Genomic DNA, 26,145 nt, shown 5'->3' with positions numbered 1-26,145 from the left:
ACGACGTAGCACATTCTGATCGCGTGGTTGCAAGTCATCGATCATTGGATAGGATTTATGTTACAAGACAAGATGGTGCACGTCACTCAATAGCATGACGACCTTAGTTCACCAGATCATGTGCATCATTTTAGTCCGCCTGATGATGTGAATCGCTTTTGTCGGTTTGAGGATACGAGTCACTTGACATGGTGCACTTCGGTTCGCTTAACGACACGAAATCACTGAACCGTTTTATTAAACTTAATGACGCGAAAGACTGGTATACGTGATGAAATGAAAATCACTTTGATTCACTTCAGGAAGTCTAGTAAAACGCTCTGGTTCACTTGATGAATTGAATCGCTTGAAACTTTGTTTTTACTAGACTCCAAGATGAAGAATCACTTTGAACTTTGTTTTTACTAGACTCGAAGATGAAGTGAATCACTTTGATTCATTTGAAGAAAATCACTCAAGTTTGTTTTACTCGACTTGATTGCATCCTTCACTTTGGTTCATGAGACAAGGTGAACCACCTTGAACGACAGAAAAGGTTCTGTAGAAATGCAGATGGGTTGCGGGGGATGGTCAAACTTACCGAGTTAGTGTTGGGATTCGGCCAGGGACCCCGTCCTCCTGGACCCCTGAGAGAAAAAAATAAATAAACGGATGAGTGGGAGGAGGAAAGGCTAAGTCGACCGACACCATAAACTAGCTTGTCCGACATGTGTTTTGCCCAAAGCAACGACGCCGATGACGATGATGGAGGTTTGTGGTTGCTACTCACATGTTCATTCCTGGCATGCCTGGCCCACCCAGAGAGTTCGGAGGTGGCCTCATTGCACCATAGTTCTACAAAGAGGTGAAGGTTTATCCTTTATTAAAACGCATAAACTGGCAGCAATCGTTGAAAGAGCAGAGTTGGGATGAATTAAGGTACACATTAATAAAAAGCAAGCAGATACTAGCTTTCATACTTCGTATCACTTTGGAGTGATAAAGTACCGCTTGAACTGAAAAATAAGAGGACATCAGGGTCTACACACACACAAACACAGACACACCTGTGGACCCATGCTGCCCATCCCTCTAGGCGGATTCATCCTCATTGGGCCGCCCATGCTGGGGTGTCCTGAATAGGGGGGGAAGCCAAACAAGCAAACTTAGGATTATTAAAATCTGACAAAATGCTTAAAACACGATCACTTTGTGGGTCCTGTTTATATGTGTGGCTCATCCAGAGTAATACCTTGCGGTCTGGTGGGGTCCAGATTGTTTGGCAAGAGTGGCTGTGACCCAGGAACCCCGACAGGAGGCTGTGGGCCAAGAAAAGGGGGAGGAAAGAAAAAAAAAAAAAAAAAAAAAAACACACACACACACACACACACAAGGAAATAAGAAAAATGAAACCAAGACAAGCCGAGTGAAAAACATGGTGCTGTTGTGAATTAATCTGGAATCTGCTTTGACTTGTCTGCTTAATCTCAGACAAAAAGGTGTGTTCTCAAATTGTGTCTTCATACTCTTGGTAACATTTCATAAACGCAATATTACTAATTTCTTTCCATTTTGGGGCATTTTATATGAGCACACTCCCACCAACAAGTGTATCTGATGCCCCTTTTCCACCAAAGCAGTTCCAGGGCTGGTTCGGGGCCAGTGCTTAGTTTGGAACCGGGTTTTCTGTTTCCACTGACAAAGAACTGGCTCTGGGGCCAGAAAAACCGGTTCCAGGCTAGCACCAACTCTCTGCTGGGCCAGAGGAAAGAACCGCTTACGTCAGCGGGGGGGCGGAGTTGTTAAGACCAACAACAAGACCGCGAAAGATTGCCATTTTTAAGCGACGAGAAGCAGCAGCTGTACAAACGCAAAGTCATCCATTATCATTATTGTTGTTGCTGCTGCTGCTTCTTCCGTGTTGTTTTTGCTTCGATATTCGCACCAAGGTTTATGCAAACGTAGCGATGTAACTGACGTATACAGCGACGTAACTGACGTATACAGCGACGTAACGACGTGGCTTCCCTTAGCACCGCGAGCTATGGAAAAGCAAACTGGTTCTCAGCTGGCTCGCAAGTTGAACGAGTTGTGAACCAGCACTGGCCCCGAACCAGCCCTGGAACTGATTTGGTGGAAAAGGGGTATGTATAGACTCCAATCCATCAAATCTCAGCCTGTGATGCTCCACCCACAGGTCAGTGTCTCACGTTTGTTGTACACTTTTCTGGCCACAAGGTTCAGAATACTCCCTCTCTCTCTTTTGCTCCAGAGAGAGAAAGATATTGTGACTGGCCTGAAGGTATTCACTGAACACAAGTTATAAAAGAATTTTGCTTGAAGCAAATAAAATAATCAAGAAAACGGCTTTCTTTGGTCCTCTGCCACGTCCGTTAACCCTCTGGGGTCTGAGGGTATTTTGTTGTCAATTTCAACAAATCTAAGCAGTATTTTCAGTCATATGACTTTTGTGTGTGTTCAGCACAAGTCCAGCGACAATAATATCTCTGTGGTCATGATTGTACTTCTTAAAAAAAATAACAAATGAAGATGTTGTAAAAAGTAGGGTGTTGGAACGTGTGAAAAACAAAACAAAACATGACCTTACCCATTGTGTCAAACCGTTTTGATCACTTGAGGTGATTCTGGTCAGTCTTAGGAATGCATCAAGCACAAAAACTTAAATCTGCTCCATTGATTTGGACAATTAACTCGCCATCAAAAAATTTATGTCCTATTGTTTTGGGTTGGCAGTGGGGGGGGGTATTCAATGAAAAGAGTAAAAAATTCCATTCCATTCAATGAGAAGAGTGAAAACTCATCCCATTGCCAACTCTTCATCCCATCAGGTCAAGTCACAATGGGTAAGGTCATGGGGTCCCCCCCACACACACATTCCAACACGGTTCTAAAACTGCTTTTTACAACAGCTTCATTTATCTGGCATTTGACTCTATTCAGTGGATCTTGAAATTAACTCGTACTCAGTTCAGAGTCACAACCAACTCTGTAATTTTGCTCTCTAAACTCAAAATCAAGTAAAATTAACTATTTTTGAGGAAAATATACTCAACAAAAATAAAAACTTTACACTCGTTTCAAAGTCAATAATTTGAACATTTTGGAAAATAGGTTTGAAATAACGATTGTATTCAATTATCTTGTCATTAAAGATGCTATAGCATACAGATCATGTTTGTCATGGAATCGGTTCCACCGGAAATGCGACGACAATGTCCATGATCAAAAACTGTGAGTCACAACTTAATGAAATCATGTCAATATCGGGTGTGTCCTCCATGGGCGTTCACAACTGAGATACAACGTCTCCTCATGGATTGGATGATGCGTCTGAACACAGCTTGGGGAATGCGCCGCCATATTTGTACCAACATGGCACCAAGCTCCTGCAAGTTCTGTGGAGGGTTCCAGTGGTTCCTGTGGTGCCAGTTTGATGGAGACGTGTCTGGAGATTATGGATGGTCTGTCGACTGCATCCCATAACCCTCGCAACGTCAGTGACGGATGTTCCCGTATTCAGCATGCCAATGGCACGTTCACGCTGAATGTTTGACAGTCGTGGCATTGCAAATTAACGAATAATTAACCATAAAACCTTGTTTTTCTGAGATGACACTCTACTCTGCTACCGTGAGATCAATTGCACGTGTATCAATAGGTCACATCACTTGTGTCACGTGGAAACGTGATTTTAGCGTGCAGTGCTCTTGCACGTGCTACGTAGGCCCGACCAGTAGAATGAATGTGTGACGTAATGCCCTTGACAATGCATTTAACCATAATCACAACAAGAACTCTTTCAAGAAAAGTTTCTAAACACTATTTGAAAAATAATGAGTGTCAAGTTTTTATTTTTGCTGAGTATACTTTTAACTCTGGGAAAAACTGCTCAGTCATTTTTCCTGTGTATGCACTACAGTGCGCGCATATCAACCGATCTGCTCATCAAAAATACAAGAAATATTTACACTTACTCGAGTTGATCTTTGGCTGGATCAAGTCGAAGTTTAAAAAGAAAAAAAAAGGGGCGCCGCGTCGCAGTTCTCAAGATTGAATCGAATCGCTATCCTGAATCATCCGAAGCACATAAAACCCGCGTGCCATCTCGCAACAAGTTTTACCTCCAAATAGCCTACACTATGGCTGACAGATTTTGTCCTGTTTACGGTGGGCGTTCCCACCGCAAAAGAGAAACCAAAAGAGTGAAAGTGATTATCTTGCTGTTACCATGTGAACAATCTTTTATGAATGCGCAAGTGCGCGCTCAGTGCGCCGAGTCCGGTGTGACTGAGTAAGGTGACAAGTTTTACGTTACGTCTAATTTAGGTAATTTTAAAACTAGTATTATTTGGCAGTGGGCACATAGGAAAGTATAAACTTTCTGTCGATATGTTTATCATGTTTTTATAATGATAAACCCGCAAAAGATATTTATCTAAATATGTAACCTACTCATTCTAAACCTGTCGAGCTTCGTCGGCGAAGCATTCTGTGAAAGCAAGTCGTTCTTGGCAACGTTTGCTGACGAAATCTCAGACTCTCTAGTGGTGATGTTCGAAGTCTAGCTTGCTACACGAGGCTTTCATGATCCCAGACAGGACAAAAGCCGAAGGAAAGCACAAGTACCAGGATATGAACACGTGTATGAGAGAGAGAGAGAGAGAGATCAGGAACCCTGGGTTTTGTCCAGGGGATTTGACACCAATCTGCAACACTTTTTTTTTTTTAAATACTGGCCACTTCTGACATATACTCATTTCTGTGTTTAGGAAACATGAAAAAAACTGTCCTGTCAGATTACCCGTCAATTATTCACAATGTTTGATTTTTATCCAATGACTGGCTGAAATACTGCGCTGACATTCAGCAAGACTGACATCCTGGAAAGCTTTCGCTGGCCGTTTAATACTTTGTGTTCATTATTTCTCTATATTACGTCCGTCAAAGCGCACAAAAAACATGCCAAGCCACTGACAAGAAGGCTTAACTGAAGTGGTGGCGGGGGGGGAGACGTGATTACATCACACTAAAGACGAATTTTAACCAAATATCATCGAAGTCAGATAAAACTACATAAAACAGCATTCCTGTCTCGTCAAGACAACTTTATTGTTGCTCGAGTAGGTTTTTGAACGAGTCGCAAATATTTACTGGTGGAACGTAAACATGCTTTCCCTCGGGCATCAACTGGAAGTGAATTTTCATTTTCTGTCACCAGGAAACGTGACCGATTTACTGCTGGCGGTCATCACGTATCCATGCCGAAATACCAGAACGTCGTCTAGACATGCGGACACAACTGGAATCCGTACCTGGTTTGGCATGCGGAGGGACGGCCGAGGTCCACCCGGGTACCGCGGAGACATGAAAGGCTAGGGACAAGGACAGAGGAGAGAGAGAGAGAGAGAGAGAGAAAAAGAGAGCATGGTTTTTCTTCCTTGTTGTTAGCACCACACGGCTGTCTACAGTGACACAGTGCAAAATAAAAAGGTGCGGCTAAATGAATGGCAGCAGCGAGGCCAGCTGGAGCAGGTGGAATGCAGGCAGGCAGGCAGGCAGGCAGATGTACCGAGCGACAATGGGGATGGCACCAAATGCGACATATAAATAAAATACATTTTAAAAAAAAAAACATCCAGCCTTCTGACTGCTGCTCTCACGTTCCACTCACACAACACACACACACTTTTCAGGACAGTCTGATATTGACCACCATGTCGAGATTTTCTATACAGACGGAACAACGGGTCATAATCAGACCACACCAAGACCACAACAGGCTCGTTCCGATACCCGAAACCGGCTGGACGGAACACGAGCCACTCCTGTGGTCCGGGATTCTGGCTAAGAGCTCCGTCAGGCAGGTAAAAATGACAGTGTAGAGAAAGAGAGAAAGAGACAGCCACAAAGGCTGGAATGTGTGTGGACCAGTAAAAAGAGCCGGACAGGGCAAAGTGAGCGCGCGCGTGTGTGTGTGTGTATGTGTACTGATTCGCACGTTTCTACAGATGTTCCTCGGTCCTCATGTGTACGAGGATATAAAACAAAACAAATCGATATTTTCCACTCATGTGCAGCCAATTATCCAAGACAAGTTTTGACAAGCCGTGAAAGAGAACGCCCACCAATTAGCATGATGCCAACGCAGCAAAATCGCAGCGCAAGCCGTGATACTAACGGGGGGGGAGGAAAAAAAAAAAAACCTCCATGAGCCATTAAGATAGCATGGAACAGCTGTAAAATACCGACGAAAGCTTCAGAGTCCATGTTTTTTTGCAGTGCGACAAAAACTGAATCAAATTCCAGTTGTTTGTTTGTTTGTTTTTTTTACCCCCTCCACTGCGTCCAGAAATTCTCTAATCCAAACTAGTTTTATGGAAATTAGATTTTGGCATTCGAGTGACATCATGCTAACTGGCAGACATTTCTTTTCAGCTCCAGCGCAATTCTAAAAAAAGATCTGACTTCTCGTCTGACTATTCCTTTAGAGACTGTGTGCGTGTGTATATGTGTGTGTGTGTGTGAGGGCATTCTACAGCATCGGGCTGTGCAATATTAATGTGCTATTGATGGTGGGTGGGAGCGAAGAAGCCTTTCCAGCAGCGGGGAGGACCGTGAATAATTCATCCCGCTCTAGGGGCGCTGACTCTGGGCATGGAGACACTGGGTGTGGGCTCCGAAGAAGGAAATATGGAGACGGGGGAAAAAAAAAAAAAAAAAGGAGGTGCAAAAATAACGTCCTCGTCCGATACGCTTAATGTGGTGACGTTTCGATGATTAACCGGTCAGGTGTGTGTGAATTTGAGGGCCGATTTGGGATTTCCAACGAATGCATTAATTTCGTGTGCCTTCATAGGGCCAATTCAAAAGAGAAAGAAAGAATGTGTGTGTGTGAGAGAGAGACAGAGAGAAAGCGTGTGCGTGTGTGCGTGTGTACGTGTCTTACCTGGCCGTGGGGTCCCATCATGGGGTTGCTGGGGTTGTGTGGGGGAGGCTGTGCGTGGGGAGACGGCTGCGACCCGGGAGGGCCCTTTAAGAGAGAAGAGGCAGGTGAGACATGAAACGGGGGGCGCGCTGCCGAGGCCTGCTGCTGCTCCGCCGACACACACACACACACACACACACACACACACACACACACACACACACACGAGGTAGAACCTGCTGTAATTCCTTCACTAGCAAGAGTCTGATGAACTTTCATAGTCAACAGGCGTTTCTTTCTCTGTCCGTCCTCGTATTTAAACCTGCCGTGGGCGTTGAAGAGGAAACGGCAAGAGGACGTGGGTTCGATTTCCCAAAAAAAAAAAAAAGCGTGTTTTAAAGCCTTATTTAAAAGCACCGTGACCCTGACTAGGCAGCTCCTAAGGATGGATGTACAATGAACGATGTAAACGTAGCTCAAATGTGGACTTTGCCCTCGGACAGCATGTATGAAATCCTAAATCATAATAAAAATCACCTGTATTCGGTTACATTCCTGCAGCATCAGCTATCTTGCTGTGGGTGTTCTCTGCATTCAAATATATTAAACATACTGTACATCAAGAGTAAAACAAAAAAAAAATCCAGGAACCTCCAAACTGACCGCTACGACTTTAAGAAGTCCGAACACCGCAGACTTGAACACCGAAACATCCTGTTTCAGCTCTAGCATGACAACCCCTCCACCCCCCACCCCATCAAGTCGCCTATATCTCTCAATGAGAAGCATATGGCCTTCCAGGGATCTCCACAACCAGAGGAAACTCACCACTGGGCTCTGAATCCACTCTCAAAAACACTCTTCTCACACCGTCCCATTCTAATATCCAGCGACTTCATGTCAGGCTTTATTCGTAATTCAGATGATCTGCATGCACATGCTGCAATGGCGAGGCTGTGTCACTTGGGGGCACTGTTGTCAAGAAAGAAAACGAGGCCGGAGGTTTTTTTTTTTTTTGGTGCAGCCATCCTTCAGGTAGCAGGCAAAAAGAAAATGAGCCATGGAACTGATTAAGGAAGAAAAAAAAAATGCGCCGAATGACGCAACACAGCGGCAAATCAAACGGCTTCGTTTACGAGATCATCAGAATTGCGAAATCGCGATATTTATAGAATGAGGACGTTTCCAAAGCCAATAATCGCTCTGAGGTGTCAACAGAACCCCAACGCGTAACCGTAACCCTAACGCCCTTAACCACAACCCGAGTGTTTTTATTTGTTCGTAACAACGTGATGTCGTCATTAAAGATGACCGACCACGCAGCTATGGACGGACAGCCGGAAAGGAAAAAAAGCCTTCATGAATTCATTTTTTTTATTGAACACTATTCCTGAAAACGTGAAGATAGTTTCTCGTTGTGCTTAATCTACGGCATCAAAACTGAATTACAAATAAATTCGTGAGCTGAACTTCAGCACTTATTGGCCGTATTTCTCAGAAATAAACACACCAGGTAGGTATACGAAAACTATAACTGACCGTAGCCACACATCTGGTCCCAAGTTATGTGCTAGCGTAACCATGACAACAAGAAGCGCCCGAGTCCGGTTACCGCACTGGGTGTTTTTAAATCGCGCTGCTTGTTTTACTAAATTGCGAATTGTTTCCATCTCAGAAAAAAATAAATAAAATACAAACGTAAAACGTACAAGTAATCTATTGGTAAGTAGTATCGACCCTGACCGGCCACTTTAACAGGAACTCGTTCTTGGCCGGCATGAAGTGGAACCCGATGTGGTCTTCTGCTGCTGCAGATGCTTTTCTGCTCACCACAGTTGTAAAGAGTGATTACATTATGAGTCACTATATCCTTCCTGGCAACAAAGCCCGAACCGATCTGTCCGAGGCGTTTGTGTCCGCCTCACTCAACTCAGTGTTTTTTGTTTTTCCGCACCATTCTGTGTTGAGACCTGTGTGTGTGTGTGAAAACCCCTAGGAGATCAAACCAAAAACACCCATGCCACAGAGAAAGAAAGAAAAAGAAAGACACGCTTTCAGATCACAATTTTCCCCAGAACTGCATCAAATAAAACAGCAGGTGGATGGATGGGTGTTCCTAATAAGAGTGTGTCAGACAATGAGTGTACGACACCTCGACTCATCTTTGAACATTAACGTCAATTTATACGTTTTTGGAAAGAGACCGAATTCGGGGTTCCTTTTCCTCCTAATCAAACCTCACGATTATTCTCAGCAGATTCGACGGACCGGGACTCGAACGCTCACTCACGCCGATCCTGAAAGCGAAAGTAATCCGACGCAAAGGCTTTCGCGAGCGTTGTTCTTCGATTCGGCAGCTCTTTAAAAAGACAGTCGCCACGAATGGAACTGGAAGGCGTGTACGTGAACGTTATCGGGCGGCATGCCAAATGGACTCGGAGCGCAGATGAAGCTGTAGGATCGGCAGCGGACGCGTTCGGAGACGAGAACTTGGAAGCGTGTGGCGTTAGGAGTCTGATTGCAGAGAAGTGGGAGTGTGCTGAGAAGGTATGTTGTGGAGCCGAGTTCAGATTTAGCCCTGACCTGTCTACGACCTCGCAGAGAGAGAGAGAGAGAGAGAGAGAGAGAGAGAGAGAGAGAGAGAGAGATATCTGCAGGGTCTGATGCTCAAGCTGTTCCACTGGCTGTCCCAGAAACAGCACAGATACTACAGCTGTGTGTGTGTGTAGCCTACGTTACTCAGAATAAGGCTTGGAGGAGTGTGCCGGTACTCAAGGCCTCTAAATTTTTCGCAGCAACGAGGTCACAGCCGTTCATTACACCTCATCACGCAAACACACACTTCCATCTCTCCATCTGCTCAAATGCCACACATCTCTCTCTCTCTCTCGCTCTCTGTACTACAATTCAATATATTACTCATTATCTCTCCTTCACATGTCGGCCTGTTTGTCCGTTATACCTTCGTATTCGTAAACCATCATCAGGGTTTTTTCTAGAAAAATTTAGTATGAGGGCACTCACCATGGCGAGGGAGCGGAGCGGGGGGGGTGCCAGTTGTCCTCCCCCCCCCCGTCGTGCAAAGCCTTTGAAAAATGCTCCAATGGGACATTCTGAGGCTATCTGAGAGGGAAATTGTAACAAACTGTCTGTCAACATTGAAAAAGAAAGAAGTAATCATCTTCTGCCCCGGACAGTCTTTGGCTTTCTTCCGCTTCGTGCCGCGGGACGACATCTTTAAATGCCCAAGTGTCAACAAAAACAACTCGCGAACTACTTCTGTCAAAAGCTCCCGCGCCGGTGGGTGAAAGGTCATTCAGTCTCGAGAAATCTCGCTCTACAAGTCAGCTGACCTTGTATGTAACCCATGTCAAATCTCGCGAGAGCAGACGCGACAAGTAAACAACATGGCGCCTCAGTCTGGAAAACGCCAATTCGGATTGTTTTTGCACCGTCTGGCGGTGTATCTACTATGATTGGAATATTTTTGGAGCAATTATAACGTATTTGATGATCAGACACATTGTCACGTAGTGTTGCTGGGATGTTTTCACGGAGTCGGTAAGAGGGCGCAGCGCCCCTGTTCCCCCGTTTAGACGAAAGCCTGATCATCATAATCAAATCACCGCGAGCGGCAAAGTACAAATCCTTAAATTCGGCTGCTTTGTAAGCAGGTGCACTGGAAGTGTGTGTGTGTGTGGCCTCTGCCATTTCCTCTCTCTCACATCTCACCTCTACCTTATCACAAACAGAGCCAAATGCCAGGCCTATCTGTCACTGGGCAGAGGAACCAGTCAGGATGGCAAACACTCTCTCTCTCTCTCTCTCTCTCTCTCTCTCTCTCTCACACACACACACACGAACGTTTGTCATGCTACCCTTACGAGAACTTTCCACTGAAATCCGTCCTCATGCAGCTATTCAATGCTCCACCAAACCTCACCCTAACCCTGTCCCTACAAGGTCAAACCTCTCAGACTTTCCCGAATCCTTATGGGGACACGCAGGTCCTCACTAAGACAGAAAAAAAACCCCACACACTATTATTATTTAAAAAAAAAAAAAAAAAAAGGGTAGCTGCTGCGAATCACGAGTCACGGGATTGGTCAGGTATGTGCATGGGCATGTTTGGCGCACACACGTGTGTGTGAGAGACAGACAGAGAGAGAGAGAGCACACGAGTGAAACGTGCTGCTGGAACAGAAGACGCAATTCGGTGTTCGAAAAGAATTAAAGCTCGGTAAGAAAACCGGTTTAAATCCAGGAACAGGTAGCTTTTCATGCCAAATCCTGAGCATGAACCTGAACCAGTGTGTTGTTATAGATTTATCATCACCACCACCACCGTCATTATCCATGGTGGACAAATCCTCAGTATATTAGCGAGAGCACCGGGAAAGTAAAAACATCAATGTTTGTTTGCCTGGAAACCTGACTAGGATTTAAGCGTACACCCACGCTCTCGCTCATACCAGAACGCAAGCGGTCGAAGGACTAGGACGCTTATTGTGAATGCTGACTTCAACGAATAACGAACCCTGAAACAAGCAAGTAAAACGCAGTATTCTCCCCAGGGATTTCAAATCGCATCCGGGTAAACCGTCATTTTGAAATGGCGTCAAAATCCACCCTGTAAATGCGTTCAGTCGGTTAAACAGGAAGTCGACGTGCGACAGACTTGAAAACGGGACAGAACCCCAAGCTGAAGTTTGGTACCGAGCGGCTCTGATTTGTGCTTGCGGAGGAAAAAGGGCGTTTCGGATGGACTGACGGACCAGCATAACCCCCTTCGGAAAGAGGGTGTTTATATTAAAAAAAAAAAAAAAAAAAGTCGTGTGAAACGTACAACCCCGATTCCAAAAAAGTTGGGACAAAGTACAAATTGTAAATAAAAATGGAATGCAATAATTTACAAATCTCAAAAACTGATATTGTATTCACAATAGAACACAGACAACATATCAAATGTTGAAAGTGAGACATTTTGAAGTTTTATGCCAAATATTGGCTCATTTGAAATTTCATGACAGCAACACATCTCAAAAAAGTTGGGACAGGGGCAATAAGAGGCTGGAAAAGTTAAAGGTACAAAAAAGGAACAGCTGGAGGACCAAATTGCAACTCATTAGGTCAATTGGCAATAGGTCATTAACATGACTGGGTATAAAAAGAGCATCTTGGAGTGGCAGCGGCTCTCAGAAGTAAAGATGGGAAGAGGATCACCAATCCCCCTAATTCTGCGCCGACAAATAGTGGAGCAATATCAGAAAGGAGTTCGACAGTGTAAAACTGCAAAGAGTTTGAACATATCATCATCTACAGTGCATATCATCATCAAAAGATTCAGAGAATCTGGAAGAATCTCTGTGGGTAAGGGTCAAGGCCGGAAAACCATACTGGGTGCCCGTGATCTTCGGGCCCTTAGACGGCACTGCATCACATACAGGCATGCTTCTGTATTGGAAATCGCAAAATGGGCTCAGGAATATTTCCAGAGAACATTATCTGTGAACACAATTCACCGTGCCATCCGTCGTTGCCAGCTAAAACTCTATAGTTCAAAGAAGAAGCCGTATCTAAACATGATCCAGAAGCGCAGACGTCTTCTCTGGGCCAAGGCTCATTTAAAATGGACTGTGGCAAAGTGGAAAACTGTTCTCTGGTCAGACGAATCAAAATTTGAAGTTCTTTATGGAAATCAGGGACGCCGTGTCATTCGGACTAAAGAGGAGAAGGACGACCCGAGTTGTTATCAGCGCTCAGTTCGGAAGCCTGCATCTCTGATGGTATGGGGTTGCATTAGTGCGTGTGGCATGGGCAGCTTACACATCTGGAAAGACACCATCAATGCTGAAAGGTATATCCAGGTTCTAGAGCAACATATGCTCCCATCCAGACGACGTCTCTTTCAGGGAAGACCTTGCATTTTCCAACATGACAATGCCAAACCACATACTGCATCAATTACAGCATCATGGCTGCGTAGAAGAAGGGTCCGGGTACTGAACTGGCCAGCCTGCAGTCCACATCTTTCACCCATAGAAAACATTTGGCGCATCATAAAACGGAAGATACGACAAAAAAGACCTAAGACAGTTGAGCAAATAGAATCCTACATTAGACAAGAATGGGTTAACATTCCTATCCCTAAACTTGAGCAACTTGTCTCCTCAGTCCCCAGACGTTTACAGACTGTTGTAAAGAGAAAAGGGGATGTCTCACAGTGGTAAACATGGCCTTGTCCCAACTTTTTTGAGATGTGTTGTTGTCATGAAATTTAAAAATCACCTAATTTTTCTCTTTAAATGATACATTTTCTCAGTTTAAACATTTGATCTGTCACCTATGTTCTATTCTGAATAAAATATGGAATTTTGAAACTTCCACATCATTGCATTCCGTTTTTATTTACAATTTGTACTTTGTCCCAACTTTTTTGGAATTGGGGTTGTAATAACATGTAGTTAGCTAGTTAAACTGCAGTAATACAGACTAACAACAACAAACGCACATAAAAACACATGACTGAGGTAAATTATTCAATGTTGTAATTTTTCTCTTTAGAGTATAGGTCAGCTTTTGAGATTTGGAACAAAGAAATAACACAAGTGCTCTGAGAGCGCAATATCCCCAGCTGGCCATAACTCTGGTAAAATGCGACTGAACTGAACGAAATTACAATAGATGTATTACCGACATAGAACAAAGAATCCTACCGAGTTTCATGAAATTCCTCCACAAATTGTGAGAAGAGTTGATTTCAGAAGGTGAGTACCCTTCCCGGGACGTCGCCACGACATAATCCCTCTTCGTTCCTTTCAGCCAGCGGGGGAAAATCGTGAGGGAAGTTGATTTCAGAAAGCAAGCACGCCTTGATGAAATTGCCAAAGTTTGTTAATAATCAAGGGCAGAACTCTGGTAAAAATTTTGCCCAAATTAAATGAAATTTTAATCTGCGTATAACCGTCGTATAACGAAGCCTTTTGCCAAGTTTGGAGAAATTCCTCCACAAATTGTCAGAGGAGCTGATTTCAGAAGAACCGACACCCTCATGAAACTGCCAAAGTTATTTAATCAAGGGTCAAAACTCTGGTGAAATTTTCACAAACGAAATTGAAGTTGAACTGAAGTCATTTTTAAACTTGCTTTATTTCTTAATTAACGTGTTATTCAATTACGTTTTCAAATTCAAATACGAAGTATTGCACAAAAACGAGTTTAAAGGACGATTACTGCCTACTTTCTTCAAACTTTCCTGACCGCCATCAAAACAAACACAACTTCCGGCTTGATGATGTCAGCATTCGAAAGAGGGCGAGCACGCGTCTTTTGACAACGTTGGCAGATGTTGGTCGCTTTGATTTCCGCTGTACGATTTACTTCCGTCCTACGACGTCTCGACCAATCTCGTTTACGGCCGTCGCTTTGACATATGGACTGATATATTACGTAGCGTATTTCAAACACTTATAACTTGCTATAGCAGCGACAAAATGGCGATCAAAAATGCAGTCCTACATTTAATAACATAAGAAACAGAATTTCAAGAATAATAATTTAAAAAAAAATTGCCTTCAATTCTCCTGTAAATCGTAATATGCGTATTACCGTCATATAACAAGGCTTTGTGCCAAGCTTCGAGAAATTCGTCCAAAAGTTGTGAGAGGAGCTGATTTCAGAAGGTGAGCACCCACCCTTCCACGGACGGACATCGCCACGACATGATCCCCCTTCGGGCCTTCAGGCCAGCGGGGGATAATAAACTAACTGCTGACGCGAAATGTGATGACGCTAACCGTTTAGCACAAATTAATTAATTAAGTGTAACGCACGGGAGTCGTTTGGCTGTATTACTGTCGCAACGACACGTCTCGAAGACTGCGTTCAACTCAAACTCCTAACCTTGGGAAAACCGCTGCCACAACCTACTCGCAAAGTCTCAGCTGCTGCTGTATTCGCTCGCTCAATCGATACCGCTGACTGGACAGATCCTGTCACTCATCGGCTTGATTTTCCCCACATCCACACAACCGGCCTAAAACGTTTTAAAGCATTCACAGCATCCAGCAGTCTCTGGAGAGTCTAGAGAGGTTCGATGCCCAACCGATCACACCACAGCACATACAGTGGTGCTTGAAAGTTTGTGAACCCTTTAGAATTTTCAATATTTCTGCATAAATAGGACCTAAAACATCATCAGATTTTCACACAAGTCCTAAAAGTAGATAAAGAGAACCCAGTTAAACAAATGAGACAAAAATATTATACTTGATCATTTATTTATTGAGGAAAATGATCCAATATTACATATCTGTGAGTGGCAAAAGTACGTGAACCTCTAGGATTAGCAGTTTATTTGAAGGTGAAATTAGAGTCAGGTGTTTTCAATCAATGGGATGACAATCAGGTGTGAGTGGGCACCCTGTTTTATTTAAAGAACAGGGATCTATCAAAGTCTGATCTTCACAACACATGTTTGTGGAAGTGTATCATGGCATGAACAAAGGAGATTTCTGAGGACCTCAGAAAAAGCGTTGTTGATGCTCATCAGACTGGAAAAGGTTACAAAACCATCTCTAAAGAGTTTGGACTCCACCAGTCCACAGTCAGACAGATTGTGTACAAGTGGAGGAAATTCAAGACCATTGTTACCCTCCCCAGGAGTGGTCAACCAACAAAGATCACTCCAAGAGCAAGGCGTGTAATAGTCAGCGAGGTCACAAAGGACCCCAGGGTAACTTCTAAGCAACTGAAGGCCTCTCTCACATTAGCCAATGTTAACGTTCATGAGTCCACCATCAGGAGAACACTGAACAACAATGGTGTGCATGGCAGGGTTGCAAGGAGAAAGCCACTGCTCTCCAGAAAGAACATTAGCAAACTGCAGACAAGTAGCAAAGATCACGTGAACAAGCCAGAAGGCTATTGGAAAAATGTTTTGTGGATGGATGAGACCAAAATAGAACTTTTTGGTTTAAATGAGAAGTGTTATGTTTGGAGAAAGGAAAACACTGCATTCCGGCATAAGAACCTTATCCCATCTGTGAAACATGGTGGTGGTGGCATCATGGTTTGGGCCTGTTTCGCTGCATCTGGGCCAGGACGGCTTGCCATCATTGATGGAACAATGAATTCTGAATTATACCAGCGAATTCTAAAGGAAAATGTCAGGACATCTGTCCATGAACTGAATCTCAAGAGAAGGTGGGTCATGCAGCAAGACAATGACCCTAAGCACACAAGTCGTTCTACCAAAGAATGGTTAAAGAAGAATAAAGTTAATGTTTTGGAATGGCCAAGTCAAAGTCCTGACCTTAATCCAATCGAAATGTTGTGGAAGGACCTGAAGCGAGCAGTTCATGTGAGGAAACCCACCAACATCCCAGAGTTGAAGCTGTTCTGTACGGAGGAATGGGCTAAAATTCCTCCAAGCCGGTGTGCAGGACTGATCAACAGTTACCGCAAACATTTAGTTGCAGTTATTGCTGCACAAGGGGGTCACACCAGATACTGAAAGCAAAGGTTCACATACTTTTGCCACTCACAGATATGTAATATTGGGGCATTTTCCTCAATAAATAAATGACCAAGGATAATATTTTTCTCTCATTTGTTTAACCGGGTTCTCTTTATCTACTTTTAGGACTTGTGTGAAAACCTGATGATGTTTTAGGTCATATTTATGCAGAAATATAGAAAATTCTAAAGGGTTCACAAACTTTCAAGCACCACTGTAATTATCCCTGACTTCTGTATGGACAAGGTGGCAATCAATCAGGAGCGACAGCAGCCAAACGAAGAATTGGCACTAAAAAAAAAAAAAAAAAAAAAAAAAAAAAGAAGTGATAGAAAAGACTAGCATCTTGTCTCGATGGCTACACTTCGCTTCCTGCTCGCACTAACGCTTCTAATCCCTGCAAATCAACTTTGTTTTTCCTGGTGCTTGGCCCCCTGATGTCGCTTCCCACTACGGCACGTTCGTCTTCGCCAAATGGACGGCTCTGTGGCATAGTGCAGACCGAGCGCACGCTGAAAAAGTGACAACAGTGATGGTGCACGATGCAGAGCGTAAAGACACAAAGCATCGTGCGTACTAGACGGAAAAAGTGCACAAAGAGGGACTGCTTGCTCGGGGGAACTTAACGAAGAGAGCTCTCTCTCTCTCTCACACACACACACACACACACACACACACACACACACACTCAGGAGTTTAATCTCCATACACTAATGGCAAGCAAAGGTTCCTGAGAAACCAGCTGTCCATCTTTACCTTCTCTAGTTTCATGTACTGATCAGGAAAAGGTGCCAAAAAAAAAAAAAGGAGAAGAAGAAGGAGAAGAAGAAGCAGCAGCGTGCATACTGAACAGTTTTCCATGATGCAGGTGGCCTTGTGTTCACTGAGAGCATTCCTATCAGAGCAGCACACACAGCGACAGCAGCCAGACCCAGCCACAGAGAGACACTGATAGTTATAGGAAAAGAGAGGGAGAGGGAAAGAGAGAGACAGAGAGAGAGAGAGAGAGAGAAGCATGAGGATGAGTGGGAGGCATGAACGAATGCAGATCTGCGGCGGGAGGCCATGAACAGGACAGATGTATAAAATAGACAGAGAGAGAGAGAGAGAGAGAAAGAAAAAGGGGGTGGTGGTGGGGTAGCTGCAGCTCTCTTACCTGAAAGAAGCCAGGGGGCATGGGTCCACCAGGCATGCCATCATTAGGGGGCATGTTCCCCATTACAGGGCTGGGCGCCGCTGCTGCACTCTGGAAGACAGAAAGCAAGACGGGTCAACACACACACACACACTTCGGAATCACATCCAACGAATGCCCATGCTTCATCATCTCCCTGGTCATTTTGCCACCTGGTCATATCCCCCCCCGTCCGTCTGGACCGCGGTAACTTCCGTCTTCTGCCGAGCTCGTTCGCGACTTTATCGGACATCATGACATGACTGACCACAACTAAACCAAAACAGATCGGACTTTTTTTTGGGGGGGGGGGGGGGGGGTGGTGTTACTCAGCGCACCACCTCGGCTTCCTTCACGGCTTCTCACTCTCTCGCTCTCTATTATATCCATTATGACTTGCCTGCAGGTTCAAGGTTGCCAGTTTTGATTATTTTCTTTCACAAGAACAAAAGCAGCATCGTGAGCCATTTTTGGATCAAGGTGATTAACAGTAACCCCAGCCACAGGAGGCAGAACCTGACCGAGCCCCACACACACACACACACACACACACACACACACACGCGGTGCTGTTGGGTCTGTGTGAAGTGGCGCAGGAGGAGAGCGGACCGGTTTCTAATTATGACCCACACCAGTCCAGTCCAGTCCAGTCCACCAAAAGTTCCTGGTGTTAGAACTGACCAGAATGGTACTGGAAGCACGAGGCCACTGACTAATTAACGTCATCGTTTATCTGCAAGTGCGTGCGCGTGCGCAAAAAGGACCGAGAGGAGAGAAAGGGAGAAAAGCGGAGCAGAGAAGAAAGGAGAGAAGGAGAAAGGAAGACAGGACAAAAAAAGATGAGAACAAAGAAGAGAAGAAACGAGAAAAGTGGAGAGGGGGAGAGAAAAAAAAAAAAAGAAGAGAAAAAGAAAGCAGAGAAAACTGGAAAGTAGAGGAGGGGGGGGGAGGAAAAAAAAAAAAAAACCAACAATCATTGTGTCCCACATAAAAATATATAGCTGTGTGTGTTCAGGCACACATAACCCTGCTCCTGGAAGTAAGACTCCGCTCAGATGCAGGAACATGGATGGAGGGAGAGAGAAGGGGGGTGGGGGGGGCCTCCATCGCCTTGTTGCCATGACAACCCCGACCTCAGCTCTCCCTCTCTAGTGCCATTAAAACCCTCAGGCCGTCAATCATCCGTCGTGCGCGCGCGTGCGTGTGTGTACGCGCGCATTGAGAGAGAGAGAGAGAGAGAGAGAGCGCGTGAGCGAGTGAGCGAGAGAGCACCGTGGTTTTTCAGATCTCGTCGTATACCACACTGATTACTGCCATCATCTCATCAAGCCATTAAACAGCACCTCTATTCACTACAGTTCCCCTATAAAGCCTGCTCAATAACGCTTAATACATGCCGTGCGCGCAATTATAAACACGCCCGCTGCCAAAACGCAAACACACACACCGGCAACACATTCAACGCTCACTCGTGTTAATGTAAACAAATATTAGAGCACTCTTATATACGCACACACACACTTTTATGAGGAGGGGAAAAGAGCTACGTAACTAATCTGTCGTAATAAACGGGATACATCATCTGACTCGAGGATGTTCAAAACAAAACGGCAAAAAATAAAACATTTTAAATTAATAACCAAAGCAGCCATTAGAGGGCAATGTCAGCCCATGTGAGTGTTGAGGTCAAAAATGATTCAATCAAATTTACAATAGTGCAGGAAAGGATCTTCACTTTATCACAACGCTGAATTGTGAACGGTGATTTCGGGCTGATTAACTCGGAAGACGTAGCACATATAGGGTGAACGCCGTATAAAGAATCATTCGCTCGGATTTGTGATGGTCCTGTTTTTGGGGCTGCACCACCGGGGCGATTATTCATCCCGAGCAATAAGCGTGACACAAACGTAGGCAGAGATTGTGTGTAATAAACAGAGATTGTGTGTTTAGTGCCCTTTTTTTTTTTTTTTTTAAATAGTTGTTGGGTAAACACCCAGCCATGCAAGATGAACCTGTGGAACCGGTACTGAAACAAGGGGACTGAAAAGTAACTTTATTTGGTCGAAATTTTGAAAGATTTTTCAGTATTCCAGCACTGAGCCGACCTCAAAGGTTCGCGTGTTCACCAAGGGAAAGGACAACGTGTGTGCAGCTTCTCTCCATCTCTCACACACACACACGGATCATCACGACAAACAATAGCACTACTGTTGAATCCAGCCAAAAGCGATGCCACGAGGAAGAGGTTTAAAATGAAAGTGGGGTGTGGTTTTTGCTTTTTTGTTGTTTTTTTGGCCAAGCATCATCTCAGCACAAAAAAAAAAAAATCTGAATTAAATCAATAATAATAATAATAATAATCCAGTTAGCGTGAAAGACCAGCAAAAAATAGTTGGGAAAGAATGTTTAATTTAATTAAAAAAAAAAAATCAATCAAAATCAGGTCAGGGTGAAAGACGTGCAAAAAAAAAAAAAAAAAAGTTGGAAAAAATTGTTTAATTTACCAAAAAAAAAATTTTTAAATAATAAATAACCCACACCCCAACCCACACTTCAATTATTTAAAAAAAAAAAAAAGGGAGGTGGTAACACCATCAAAACAGAAAGGGGAAAAAAAAAAGCCAAGCAAATAAATAAGAGAAGATTCCAAGTGGATTTGACATGTTCTTGACTTGTGCCATCTCTGATTTACGTTAAAAAGCACATAAAAGGTGGTTATCCGTAATAACATCACTAATGATCGGGATTACAGGGATCACCGCCACCTCCGCTTTAACACTAATATCAACATTTAAAAACCAAAACGAAGCTTCTGGTTTGCGAATTTCAAAGTGTGGTCCACTAAATAGCGTCAACTTTTTTCCTGCCTTAGCTACTTAACTGTGTAGCAGTGGGCGGGGTTAAAAAAAATTTATAATAATAAAATAAGTTTCCATAAATCAATTTAACTCGAAGATCAGTCGTCTCAGATTCGCTCAGTAATACATCGTGTCGCAAAGAAGAAAAACGTCTTTGCGTTGAATTTATGCAAAAAAAAAACCTCAAGTCGTGTCGATAACGGTAAACTCGTACTAGCAAGTAATTCATTGCTGGTATCGCGTTTTGGTTGCGTCAGATATATAGTAGTACATGATGGGAACAAATTTACATGGGGAAAAAAAAAAAAGTTCGACTCCACCTCCTTCTTTAGTGCTCAAAATCACTGCATGCCACTTTGTTTAGCGAAACAAAGTAACGCTTTCTATATAAAACAGAAAACCTTCATGCGTAGGTTGTTTCTAATGCTATGATGATGATGATGCCGGCAAGACAGCTAGTTGGGTTAAGCCAGTATCTCACTGGGCTGCGACAGCCTGCGACTAGTTGGAGACAACAATTGCGATAAAATATGCGAATTAGCGACAATTTTCACTTGGGATCACACTGAATTGATATTCGCATATTTTACCGCAAGTGTGTCTCCAACTAGTCGCAGGCTGTCGCAACCCAGTGAGATACTGGCTCGCACTTCCTGTCTCACGGAAACTGACTTGAGAAGGGTTCGTGACGGCTTTGCGACACCAGCGACGCATTTGCGGCTATTTTGAGAGAAGTTTTGTCACACTAATTTTTTGAACGTGTTCAAAATTTCAGCGACGAAGGAGCGACACTTTACAACTCATGCGAGGAAATTGAGAAGCCCTGCGAATGTTTCAAGACACTTTTGAAACTCTTTCGCGAATGACGTTCGCAATTTGTCGCAAACTATCGCAGCCCAGTGAGATACTAGCCTTAGCTAGCTCTGCTTTGGCACCAACCAAGTTCTGTTAAAACTATTTGTCGTAAGAACGATAAAAATGACTTGGATTTTGTCGCTGTGCCTTGGGTTTCTTTAGGCTGCGAGTTATCCCCGAATTGACTACTTTCGCATTAACCATAATGCTTTGTGCCTGGGGCGGGGGGATGGAAAGATGGACGGACAAACTAAAACACAGCGTTGCACACTGACCGTAATCATTCAACTTTAAAATCTCCCTAAAACCTTCAAAGAAGCGTCAAAACTAACTAAACCAAAGTTTGAAGAAATCCGCAAAGCCTTTTCTGTGGACTTTGAGAAACCAATCGGTAAAAAAAAAAAAGCGCTTGTAAATATCGTATCGAATGCTTTGAACATCTCTACTCCAGGTGACAGTGAATCAGCAGCCTTCTTTGTCTGTCGACACGGGTGTTCCGACAATTACTGACCTGCAGAAGTTAAAAGATTGTCAGAAGAGCTTCGAAACAAAAAGGACAACACTGATCATAGAAGAATTCACAGTGAAATGGGTTTTGCTGGGCGCTGGTTACGACGAAAAAGTCGTAAGAAGATACAAAACGCTTCGTGCATGGGAACACAAGCAAGGAATTCACTCAGTCAAGTCAGTACTGCAAACACAGCAGAACTGCCAGATTCATTTTAAAGTTGATCGAGTTCCTTCACTCTGATTTGAGCTCATACGCTACCAGATTACGACAATCTTTGGGCTGTTACAGGAAGCTGTTAGGACTACAGGGTCAAAACGCTACATTCGATCTCCCTCCATAAACACTAAAAGGGGAAGGACGCGTAAGCTTACTGACACTGCATCGTTTGCGCTTTGTTTTGGGAGTTGATCCTTCAATAAACTTGTCCTTGTTTTTCACACTTTTTATGACTAAACCCAAAGACAGGAGGGGTTTGTAGGCTCCGTGACTTGGATCATCAGACTCCACTCCATCACTGAGGTGTGCAGAACACAGTCGCGTGTTGTCTGTCGGTGTAAAAGTTTGACGGCGTAAAAGTTTGATGGCGAATTCTGTCTAACCACGCTTTTCGATGCTTAGCCTCTTTAGGTATTCGATAAAACAGGAAAAGTCGTTACCCCCCCCCCCCCCCACGTGAATTCAAAGAAATGACTGAGGTTCTCGGACTTCGTAAAATATATATAGCGCCTGGTTACCCCCCCAAAATCCACCAATGACCCCGTTCATACCGTAACAAACCCTAAAAAAGATCAACATGGTGGCTCCAAGTCAAGTGATCTACAGCGTTATACTCCAATCAGCAGGAATACATTCACACGTTAGTTTTGGGAAACTGGAACTCAGTCTTGCGTGGGCCTTTTTGAAACCCTTCTCACCGACATCTAAATTAGAAATTCTGCCAGCCTCCACCAAGTGATTGATTTTTCAAAATTTCTACCTCATCCCAATTCCCCGTCTCCCTTTCACTCAAGTTCTTGAGTCTATAAAGATTAGCAGCGAAGACCTGCATGCATAATCAGGCTGCCCGTCTGTTCAGTCAGTACGAGAGGCCTGGACTTGCTACAGCGCTCATGTGACCACTCCCATCAACGTCCACATCGTGGAGACTCCATAGCTGGTGAAATCAGACCAGGCTGTGGGCTTCAGCTTGCTCGACAAGACGTGGTCCAAAAGGATAAAGGTTTCACGATTTTTACGAGGCACTAAAACCTGCACAAGGTTGAAGAGGATACTGCATCGAGAGATGGTTGTTTTGCAGCATGCAAGATGTTTTGTGAAGTTCCTTACATCTTCGTAAGGCTGACTGGTTCACACCCCTCACCTCCAGCCAAGAAGTGCAAGCGTCAGAATTCAATTTCAAAAGAAAGCCGACTACAAATCTTCTGCACTTGGTTTAGATCAGCGGTTAAGGTCAAGGTTAGCGTATATATGCAGGACTGATCCCTGTATTACTGGCAGCTCGCATGCTGCATGGAGTTCCTCCACGTTCTGGTACAGCCGGAGCATTCAGGACTCAATTTTCACCTTGAGAATGTGAGCGAGCCTCATTCTTTTCAATCTCCTTATCTCCGGCCATCAAAGGTCAGTATTAGCATTCATCAGCCGCCTCTGAATTTTCGTTATACGACACCTTTAGTGAAGGAACGGCTTCGGGTTGTCTGTGGAGCAGCTCCAGACCGAACTCGGTACATTCGTGTTGCTCTGGTAAAACACGTTTTGTGTTAATCTGATAAGTGGCCTAGGGTGAAAGCAGGGAGTGTGCATTACCCAGAGAGTTAGTTAGATCTGCTTAGTCAGTGCCCTGAAGCCATTCCAACCCAAACAGGCCACTGTTCTGATGTCTGTACACACAAGCCTGGCAGGCCGCGCTCGCTGAACAGCCGGTGTCCGCTTGCTGTCACCTGAAGCGAGCCTGAGACATGGCAAGGGCTCTCTCTCTCTCTCTCTCTCACACACACACACCCTTCTTTACTCACTCCTACTAACATAGAGCAAGAAAGAGAGGAAAAAGGGCGAAAGCCTAGCCTGGTTGCCTTTCATTAGGCCAGCGACAGTCCCACAGGGAGAGTAGCGTGTCACGGAGCTCCGTGAAACAAAAGGAACGCGGGACATGAACGGCTGCCAAGACCACGCTGCTAATTGGAGATAATTAATGCCATTAATTAGGCACCAGGAGGAGAAGGGGGATATGCTAAAGAGAAAGGGGAGACAGATGGGGACGAGGCCGAGGAGGACACGGACAGATTTGGTGTGTAGCCACAGTATCCGATTCTTGTCCATGTTCAGGGCCTCAATCCTGGAAGGCTCTTCTGGGATAGGCTTGGCGCAAGTAGGGAATGCACAGTATGAGAAATCTACCGGTGACCAGCCATGAGCTTATCACACACCAGTGCACCTTCAAAAATGATACCATCAAGCAGACAATGAGGAGAAAATTTGGACCAATCATTATTATCTCATGGCTAAGTCGCCAGAGCAGTACTACTTGAAAATCTATACACCAGAGCTCTTAAACCCAGAGAACCAGAGCAAGACATCCACCAAATTTGGGACTTTTGCCAGAAGAGTTATCCTCTCCGACTAAGAGGTTACCATGGACTACTAATACTCCTTTTTGACCAACAGGGAACGGGTTCTGTTTTGATTCACACACCAAATTTTAAACCATTTCGAGCATTTCAACCAAGAATAAATTGGTTCCCGAACTGTCGCGGGTTTTTCCCGGCATGAACCCTGAATAACATCATTGGCCGTGGCATTACTTTGGAAAGGAACCCGAGCACAGCAATGGAGAATGCAACAGGGAAAAAGAGTACATCTTGAGGAAAAAAATGGAATGAAAACATCTGCAATAACAAAAACACTTGGCGGTAATCAGTCAATCAATGCACTCCGCCATCTTGCTGCTACTGTTTACTCTCGTTGTGCATTGTGTTGCAACACCCTCTGTTCATGACGCATCCTTGATTACAACAGTTCCTCTCAAAACTGGCGAAAACATGGGCTGGCACCAAGTTTCAAAGAATCCTGAACAGAACCGGTTCAACAACCCATTCCCTGTTGGTCAAAGAGGGGTATCAGAGGCAACCAGCAAATAAATAACCAACAATGTCGTAAACATTTCCTCCCCCCCCCCGCAAGTAAGGAAACCTCTCAAGATCTGCCGCGTACCTCGTCGAGTTCCCTTCAGCGACGGCTGAAATCATTCCAGCGGTACACGACATGAGGTTTTGCTTCTACCACAAACCTCCACCTGACTCGTGTCAAACAGTTAGTGTCTGATCTAATACGGTGGAGGAGAAAGTCTGATTTAAACCCGGTAATAAAGGTTCAGCGAGTGGATGCTAGGACAGATCTGGGGTTTGTAGGTTTTCCGTGCCAAGCGCTGCTCTAATGCGGATAAGTCTCTGCGTCTCTACTTTGACCGACGGATTTAGCTAATCAAATCTTCTGTCAGGACACGACCTTCCATGGAGTTAATTAAAAGTGAAGAGCATTTCTGGTAAGTTACACTCAAAAGATTATACGAGAGTAAATATAAACAAATTATATACACAAAGTGTTTGAAAAAAAAAGGGGGGAGAGACATTCTCTTCGTCGATCCTTTCCAACCGTCTCTCGCTTTGTTTACTAACGAGCTGTACAGTGCCTCAGAGGATCACCATTCATATTCAAAACCTCTGGTGGAGAACTTTGCTGATTTCTGTTGACAGGGAAGGCGACAAACAGACAGACAGACAGACAGACAGAGAGAGAGAGAGAGATTGTGTTGTATGCAAGTGAGAAGGGAGATAAACTCCCGTGTCAACTCGTGACTCCGCAGCCTGACAAGACGATGACTTTTCCACATCCATATCAGTCTCATTTATTCGCCAAACTTGTTATAAACAGCTACATGAAATAAAAAGCTGTCTGAACCAGTCGCTCGCAAACTCGAAGGCACATTGGCAGCAGATCTGCTTCAAAAACTACAAGTTACAATGAGGATCAAAAATCACTCCACCCTGAACAAACGAATCTTGATAATTAACACGTGATCTTCAGCGGTAACGCAAGTCTGAGTTTCACCGACACGACGGTTTCTATTCCATTTTCGCTTCGATCGTCAACGCCGTGACGGCGACGGGCTGAGATTTCGACCTTTAGAAAGACAACGATGCAGCGACGCTTTAGTCCTTTCGCCTGTTCAGCGCTCTTAGGTGGTGTTTACATTAGACCGTATCAGCGGATCATCAGATTAACGTTTTTAAAACGATTCGCGTG

General features: G+C 44.3%; 1 protein-coding gene across 2 annotated transcripts in view; it reads right to left on the bottom strand.

Annotated features, from left to right (window-relative positions):
• Positions 1-26,145, bottom strand: part of zgc:110158 (uncharacterized protein LOC553590 homolog) — an 83,251-nt gene that overhangs the window by 9,481 nt on the left and 47,625 nt on the right. The window contains exons 5-11 of one of the 2 annotated variants that reach the window (XM_060929485.1): positions 17,599-17,688; positions 6,947-7,030; positions 5,313-5,372; positions 1,232-1,298; positions 1,047-1,114; positions 770-834; positions 581-626 (exon numbers count right to left, since the gene is read on the bottom strand). In XM_060929485.1, the coding sequence (XP_060785468.1) occupies positions 581-626; positions 770-834; positions 1,047-1,114; positions 1,232-1,298; positions 5,313-5,372; positions 6,947-7,030; positions 17,599-17,688 (480 nt within the window). The remainder of the gene's footprint in view (positions 1-580; positions 627-769; positions 835-1,046; positions 1,115-1,231; positions 1,299-5,312; positions 5,373-6,946; positions 7,031-17,598; positions 17,689-26,145) is intronic. The other variant, XM_060929494.1, reaches the window with a different exon arrangement.

Source organism: Neoarius graeffei, chromosome 1, assembly GCF_027579695.1.
Source record: "Neoarius graeffei isolate fNeoGra1 chromosome 1, fNeoGra1.pri, whole genome shotgun sequence".
NCBI lineage: Eukaryota > Metazoa > Chordata > Actinopteri > Siluriformes > Ariidae > Neoarius > Neoarius graeffei.
Note: the sequence above shows the minus strand (reverse complement) of the source record. Positions and strands in the feature narration are given on the sequence as shown.